Below are 8,616 nucleotides of genomic sequence, written 5' to 3'. Positions count from 1 at the left end.
TGTATTTATTATTCAGTGCAGAAAATAACAGTGTCATACTGATGAGACAGGCCAGATGCTGAAGACAAGAATAAATTAATGCATACATAAAATCAGACACCATAAAGCAGATCAAGGGGACCCACCTTGGTGGGGAAGCATTTTTCACGACTACAGCACTGCATCAGTGACTTGGATACTAAAAGGGAACTTTAAAAAAACTTCAAAAACTTCTGAAAATGAAACAAAGACAAAGTTATGGTTTATAATGTTATAAAAACCCTTAACATTCTACTGCCTGGTACCTTCTGATCACCCCATTCTACCTTACCTTTTCCATTTCAGACTTTTTATAATTCACCGATAAATTCTAGTATTATCTTATATAGGGTTACCATATGTCCGGTTTTACCCGGACATGTCCTCTTTTTGAGGACACTGCAGGACATCTGGGCAGCCTGCCTGTCTGTCTGAGTTTGCAGATGAACGGGCAGGCTGGCGGGAGGGTCTCAGGGTGTCCTATCCTTCCCTCCCCTCCTTTATGCTATTACTGTGCCCTGGTGGTCTAGTGGCCTCATCTGGGCAGGAGAGCCCCCTGTTTCCTAATCCGGCTGCTGACCTGACTTGCTCCCAGCGCCAATTCAAAATGGCTGCCGAGAGTTCAAGCGGAAGCCTTGCGAGATTTCTGCAGAAGCCTTGCAAGGTCACTGCTTGAACTCTCGGCAGCCATTCTGAAGTGGCACCAGGAGCAAGACAGGTCAGCAGCTGCGCCAAGCTGGAAAGAGGGGGCTCTTTCCTGCCCCGAAAAGGCCACTAGAGCACCAGGGCACAATAATAAGATACAGGAGGGGAGTGAGTGGTAGTGAATGCAGTCATGTGGGTGTAGGGAGGATGGAAAATTGGGGAGGGGATATACATGGGAGACACAGAAGGAATCTAGCTTTCTTGGAGGAGGAGTCAAAGTGACACGGGGAGAGATGGGGGTGTGAGTGGTGATGGGGCGGGGTGATATTTTGTGTTCTCTTTTTTCTTTGGGCAAATATGGTAACACTAATCTTATATATTCTAGCATTGTACTGATACAAGGGAGTTTTAGTTCCAAAACGCCAGTCAAAAAAATTAGTCCAATTAAAAAAAATACCATCTTATATTCTTTATTTTTATTAACCATTATTTCTTTCTGTATGTTAAGTCTTCTGTTTTTCTTACTCTTCTTTTTAAGTTTTTTTTTCTTGTTCCTTGTACTGTATATTTACTATAATGTCAGCCTGCCTATTTTCCCCTCTGCCCAGCTCAGTCACAATATTAATAAAACCTCTCTCCATTTTTCATGTTTAGGCAGTGAGAAGTCACATTCCAAAAGTGCAGGCCATAGATGCTTACAAATGAGAAAAATAAGATGAAGTCTGATAGTCAAGTGAATCATTCCTAAAATAATGTTCAACTTTTTTACTCATTCTAAGAAATACAGACATAAAACAAATTAGCTGATTTCACCAGACACAGAACACCCATGTCTCACTCAAATTTTACCAAAATTTTGTAAGTACATACAAGTTTATTCTGATTGGCTCTCTAGAGATAAGGGAGTCTGTCAATTTGTCTCTAAAGTACTTGCAAACATCTGCCACATATTACCCAGAAACAGTTATAAACATTTCTTGTCATGAGTAAGAAAAAACAAGAACCCATGCACAATTAAGATAAAGATCATTTATCTGCAATACCACCACTTATGGTTCCAAACTGAAGTTTACTTCAAAATACTAAACACTGAAAAAAATAAAATCAAACATTCACAAAATTGTATTTTACAATATCTTTTAGACATCAAAACTAGACTGGTTATAACATTAAAATATATTCTTTTAAAAGTTCATGGTTACAAATACCAAAGTCTTTAGTAAGTTCCTACACTGCTGTCATCAGATCCTCAGCATGTGGTCTATTGAATGACTAAAGACTTGGAAACAATTTGCTCCTTCAATCTACAAGCAATGAACATTAAATTTTAAGTAAAATGCTTACATTCATACTGAAGAAAAAATAAACCATATAAAAAATGCTGTTGGGTGGTGTGTATTATGATCTTCACTTTGTTTCTTACTTCAAAGATATCATTCCTGCCAAAACAGAAACAGAAAGAGTTGATTAGTATCATTGAATTTTCTGGTTTACCTCTGTTTGCAGTTCCATAGCTAGTAACAAACAGTGGCAGCAGCATATCATATATTCTCCAACAGAAACATCATATGTAATCAACTTCAGTTCCTAGCATATACTTATCTCTTTTGAACCTACCCATCCCATTCAATCTGTACTGAAGTAGATGTTCTTCATTTTACTGATAAACCAGAGTTTTCTACCTTTGCTTCTTTGCGTCTGTCCTTCCTTTCTTCATTATTTTCCATTGCTTCATCTTCGTCTTCAAAAAGCCCATCCCCTTGGTATTTGTCATGTGTCCATTTTGGACTGCTACCTGATTTTTTGAAGGTAAATCGCCCTCTGCCACGCTGGAAGGTACCACGGCCTCTTCCTCTTTTGGCCCAATAATCCACACCATCATCTCTGTCATCATGCTATAAAAAGATTAAACAAAAAAAAAAAAGCCTAATTATTTTTGAGTAATTCAGTAACTTAATAGAAAAAAAAATTCAATCATTTTGCATGTTTTCTTTTTAAAGCTAAAATCCTTCCACATCTTTGCCTTTTCCTCCCAAAGCTGCATATTTTAAGTACACAAAGAAACTAATTTGAGAACCCTCATCTCAGAGGCTGCCCAAGCCTTTAAGGGGAGAAAAGAACAGACCCATGTAGTTCCATCAGTTTATGCACCACTGTTATGCATATTTTACAGATATAGTGTGCAGTCACACTAAAAGATGGACTTTCCGTACTTGTCTTGAAAATCCAAGTGTCAGGTTTTCAGCATATCGAAAATGAATATGCATGAGAAATATGCATACTCAGTCCTCAATGTATACAAATTTACCTCATGCATATTCTTTTGCATATCCTGAAAGTCGAACTGGATATGGTGTCGTGGCAGCAGGTTTGAACATACTCAGTGACAAACCTTGTGAGTTATAGAAAAGAAGCCCTAATTCAAGGTAGTATCGATGCTTGTAGGACTGTTTGCAGAAAAGTCATAACACACACGCAAGAATTCATGTGTGTGCATTTATAAGTATTTTTCTGGAAGGAGTAGGAAAGAAGGAATGCATTAAATTGAAATTCAATTTGTTGTGCATTGTTTGGTTATACCACAATTCGTAAGATTTCTTGACTAATTACCTTGTAATTCAGTGCTTCCTATAATTAATTTTTCTGATGCTGTAGCTGGTATGCTGTCCTATTTAATTGCTTTGAACTGTTCTCTAACAGAGAGCTCAAGTTGCAGCAGTCTTCGCATACTAAAATGTGCCATACAATGCCTATGCAAAACAAACGGCAGCAATAAAACAAAAGTTGCTTACCTGTAACAAATGTTCACCATGAACTGTAAGATAATCAGCCACACAAGTAGTTAATGTCTTTCTGACACTGCTGTGTACAGAATATTCTAGAGAGCTCTGGAAAGATCAGGATAGGTACTTTTTGGCATATGCTGGTCTTCCAACTGCCATTGCACTGGGGTCTCCCTAAATCCTACATAATTGATTAAAGCAGGAGTTTTCAATCCTGTTCTCGGACCAAACCAGTCTGTTTTTCCAAGATATCCACAATGAATATGTATGTGAGAGATCTACATACAACGGAGGCATTGCATGCAAATTTATCTCAGGCATATTCACTGTAGATATCTTGAAAAACAGACTGGCTGGGTCCCAAGAACAGGGTTGAGAACCCCTGGCATAAAGTAATTCAGATCCATAAGAGAAGGTGGGCAGGTATGTGTGCCTGATTATCCTACCATCTACAGAAATCATCTATTATGAACTGCTTACCAACTAAAACCAGATATCAATAAAGTCACTAAAAGGGCATATAAAACTAATTTTATACATGGTTCTTTTTAGGAAGATAGTCAAAAATATAATAGGTCCAGGGGATGGACTTCAATTCTACCAATGAAGATCTTGAAAGACAATCTCAAACAACCTATTAACTCACCAGAAGCCAGTGGCTTAACAATAAAGTAAATGTGCAGACCAATAGTTCTTAACGCAGTCCTTAGGACACACCCAGCCATTCAGGATACCCACAATGATTATGTACAAAACAGATTTGCATACAATGAATGTACTGAATGCAAACCTATCTTGTGCATATTCATTGTGGATATCCTGCAAACCTATCTGGGTGTGTCCTGAGGACTGGGTTGAGAACCTCTGGTGTAGTTCTGCAACTCTCCTCAGTGAAGACTGATTTTAGATGGGCCTCAGATGCCACCATGGCTCTAAGAGAATGATCCTCGACATGTCATTCTAGATTTAAACCTGCCTGGCTATAACAAAAAGAAATGTAACTGGTCATCCACTTAGTGTTTGGTTAGACCAAGTCCAGACTTCTTGGGTTAAAGGAAAACACAGATGGAGTGGGAGGTCTAAAAAGGGTTTATCTGCTCCAGGTAGAAGACAAGGAAAAATTAGTTAATTGATAATTTTCTTTCCTTTAGTCCCAAAGGATCAGTCCAGACAAATAGGTTGTGATCATCCGCTGGCAGGTGAAGATACAGAACACAGTTGTGCTTCATAACTGGCTTAGCAACCAAGCCAGTATTGGATAAAGCAGTGAAATAGTGACTTCCAGAGAAAAAAAGAACTCCAGCCTCCAGCTAGAAAAAGAACTATGAAATAAAGGGCAAAACTCGTGCCTTAGAAATAATGCAACCAGAATACACACACCCAAAATTACATAGAACCTGGAAAAACCAAAACCATCACAGAAGGGTGATCTCTGCACTGATCCTTTATGACTAAAGGAAAGAAAATGATCAGGTAATTAACTACGTTTTCCTTCCATTAAGTCCCAAGGATCAAGGGATCCATGCGAGAGAGAGCTTGAAGCTCTGAAACTCTTCATGCCGACAAAACTGCAACTAGAAATACTGCCTTTAAAGTAAGATCTTTGACAGTTGCCAAATAAAGGGGCCAGACTGAAAAGCCTTTAGAACCACTTGAAGACTCCACTGATGACAAATATTGTGGAGAAGCGGACGCAGATGAGTGTCTCCCTTGAGGAATCACACTATATCAGGATGAGCAGCCAATGAGGCATTCTGTATCTTACCTCTATGACACGCCAACGCTGCCACCTGAACCTTGAGCAAATTGAGAACCAAGCCTTTTTTGAATCCCTCCCAAAGGAAGGATAAAATCGGAGACAAGGAAGCATAAAATGGAAAAACACCATTCTGTGTTGACCAGCTCTCAAGTTTTCCACAGTCTAGTATAAGAAGGGGATTGTTTTCGGGCTTGCAGAAAGGTATTAATATCATCCACATAACCCTTCTTCCTCAGTCGTGCCCTGTAAAGAGCCAGACCATAAGACCAAAGCAGGAGGAATCCTCCACAAGTACTGGAGCCTGCTGCAATAAGTCCATTTGTGGAAAAACAGTCAACTAAACAGCAATTTGAGAACAGATGAGGTCTGCATACCAAGACATCTAGGCCAGTCGGGAGCTACAAGAACAACCTTCCCAGGATGAAGCGCAATCCTGTGCAACATACTTCCCACGAGAAGCCACAGAGGAAACATGTAAAGGAGGCTGTCCAATGGCAAAGTCTATACCAGTGCATCCATTCCTAGGGAGTCTTTCTCCCTGAAGCGGCTGTAGAATCTGTGTACTTGCGCACTGAGTCTGGATGCCATGAGGTCCAGAGCTGGAAGGCCTCATTGTGTGGAAACAAGGCAAAATACAGTCTTTTACAGTTGCCATTCCCCCGGGTCCAGAGACACTCTGCTGAGGAAATCCGCTTGCGAGTTCAATGAATTCCATATGTGACACACAAATAATTTGAATATTCAATTCCACCCACTGAAAAAGATATGCCTCCTAGGCTAAAGATACATTATTTGTTCCTACTTGTCTGTTGATGTAAGACACGGTTGTGACATTGTCTGAGAGCATGCGCAAAGGCTAGTAGAGTTTTCTGGACAGCTTGAAGGTCCAATCTGTTGATTGACCAGGAAGACTCCATTCTTGACCAGCGTCCCTGTGCAGAGTGGTAGAGATAATGCCTGCGTGTGCGCAGAGAGAAGCCACCAAATCAGACTCGGTCTGGCTTGAGGCATCCATGGCACCAGCTGGTCTTAAATTCCCAAGACCGGATACCACTGGCTCAACAGGGATGACTGTAGGGGGCCGCATGTGGAACTTTGCACAATGCAGAACATCCAAAGTTGCCTCCATAGAACTGAGAACCTGAGCATCATCCCATGCCCACGGGCAGGGAAGAGAGAGAGAAGCCTGAGAATTTGCTGTTGAGCTGAAGATGCTGAAGCAGGAAAACCTTCCCCACCTGGGTATTGAAAAACACTCCCAGAAACTCCAGGGTCTGGGTGGGGATGCAGAAAAAAGAGACAGTATGGTCTGTGTACTGCGATGGCTCTCTTGATAAGAAGGTGCCTGAATTAGCCAATTGTCCAGGTAAGGATGTAACTGGATCCCTTGCCAGTGAAGGAAGGATGCTGCTACCACCACCATAACTTTTGAAAATGTGCGAGGTGAAATGGTGAGGCCAAAAGGAATGACCGTGAATTGAAAATGATCTCCCAGGATCACAAACCAGAGAAATTTCCTGTGAGAAGGCAATTAGAATATGAAAATAAGCCTCCTTGAGGTCCAATGAGGTGAGAAACTTGCCTGACTGGAATGAGGCTATGACAAAACGAAGTCTCTCCAAGCAGAATTGCAACACTCAGACTTGCTCATCCCTCTGACATCCAGAACCAAGTGAAAAGAGTCTTCTTTCTTTGGGACGATAAAATAGATGGAATATCAACTCGTGCCCCTCTCTGCCGGAAGAACGGGCTGAATGGCCCCCTGTAGCCTTAAAGAATTAGCTAAAGTAGTTAGAACTGCCTGACTCTCAGCAGCGCTGCCACAAGTAGACAGCTTTGAAAATTCTAGTTTGGAGCCATGGAGCCATGATATCGAGGACCCACTGGTCCGCAGTAATGGTGGTCAACTTCTTGTGAAAGAGTGAAAGACGCTCACCTATGTCTACATACATGGAATGAACCTTGACCCCATCGCGGCGAGGGCTCTAAAGAGGGAGAGGTTCCTGAGGAAGAGGAAAAGGGCTTCCTGCCTCCTCGAAAGGAAGACTTGAGTCTGAGGAAAGTGCGTTTTTTGAGCAGACGCACTAGCCTTCCCTGGTCTATACCTCCATGCTTCTCGAAAACAAGACTAAGCCACTCACAGATGAGGCTTAAGCTTGTCCACAGGTAGCTGCTCGACCTTGGAACCTCCCAAGTCTTTAACAATCTTCTCCAAATCTGAACCAAAGAGTAGTTTCTCCTAAAAGGGCAACTTTGCCAGATGAGATCTGGATGCCACATCAGTAGCCCAATGCCACAACCACAGCCAGCGTCGCGCTGAAACGGCGAAGGCCATACCCTTAGATAATGCTCAGAGAATATCATAAAGAGCATCTAACAAATAGGACAACCCCGGATCTGGGGTACGGAGAAAGTCTGGAGAAGAATCCAATGTGGACAACTGTTGAATCCATGATAAACAAGCCCAGGCTACAAAAGAAGAATTGCTGTACGAAAATTTAACACAGCTAGTTGAAAGGCAATCTTCAAGGAAGCCTCAAGCTTGCAGTCATGCATATCCTTTAATGTAGTGCCGCCATCAACAAGGATAGTAACATAGAGGGGCATAATTTAAAAGGGACAACCAAGTTTTGCTGAGGACGTCCTCGCAAAACATCCTGGTGGAGGGGCGGGGAAACCCGTATTATCGAAACAAGATGGACGTCCATCTCTCGTTTTGATAATATGGTTGGGGACGCCCAAATCCTGAAATTTAGGTCGTCTTCAGAGATGGTAGTCCCTAGACTTGGTCGTTTTTGATTTTCGGTGATAATGGAAACCAAGGATGCCCATCTCAGAAACGACCAAATGCAAACCCTTTGGTCATGGAAGGAGCCAGCATTCGTAGTGCACTGGTCCCCCTGACATGCCAGGACACCAACCGGGCACTCTAGGGGGCACTGCAGTGGACTTCAGAAATTGCTCCCAGGTACATAGCTCCCTTACCTTGTGTGCTGAGCCCCCCCAAATCCCCCCCCCCCAAAACCCACTACACACAACTGTACACCACTACCATAGCCCTTATGGGTGAAGGGGGCACCTAGATGTGGATACAGTGGGTTTCTGGTGGGTTTTGGAGGGCTCACATTTACCACCACAAGTGTAACAGGTAGAGGGGATGGGCCTGGGTCCGCCTGCCTGAAGTGCACTGCACCCACTATAACTGCTCCAGGGACCTGCATACTGCTGTGACGGACCCGAGTTTGACATTTGAGGCTGGCAAAAAATATTTTTAAAGATGTTTTTTTAGGGTGGGAGGGGCTTGGTCATGAGAAAAAAAAAGGACCAGGTAAAGTTGTCCAAGTGTTCATCAGGGACGCCCTTTTTTTCCCCAATATGGGTCGAGGACGTCCACGTGTTAGGCATGCCCAA

The 8,616-nt window shown here is 42.3% G+C and overlaps 1 protein-coding gene across 8 annotated transcripts in view; it reads right to left on the bottom strand.

Moving 5' to 3' along the window:
• Nucleotides 1–1,677: 1,677 nt before the first annotated feature.
• Nucleotides 1,678–8,616, bottom strand: part of BCLAF1 (BCL2 associated transcription factor 1) — a 247,097-nt gene continuing 240,158 nt past the window's right edge. For 6 of the 8 annotated variants that reach the window (XM_030198433.1, XM_030198435.1, XM_030198439.1 and 3 more), the window contains 2 exons: nucleotides 2,281–2,558; nucleotides 1,678–2,102 (listed from right to left, as the gene is read on the bottom strand). In XM_030198433.1, the coding sequence (XP_030054293.1) occupies nucleotides 2,316–2,558 (243 nt within the window). In that variant the 3' untranslated portion in view covers nucleotides 1,678–2,102; nucleotides 2,281–2,315. The remainder of the gene's footprint in view (nucleotides 2,103–2,280; nucleotides 2,559–8,616) is intronic. The other 2 variants (XM_030198437.1, XM_030198438.1) reach the window with 2 other exon arrangements.

Source organism: Microcaecilia unicolor, chromosome 3 (genome assembly GCF_901765095.1).
Source record: "Microcaecilia unicolor chromosome 3, aMicUni1.1, whole genome shotgun sequence".
Lineage (NCBI taxonomy): Eukaryota > Metazoa > Chordata > Amphibia > Gymnophiona > Siphonopidae > Microcaecilia > Microcaecilia unicolor.
This window is presented reverse-complemented; position numbering and strand designations above follow the sequence as displayed.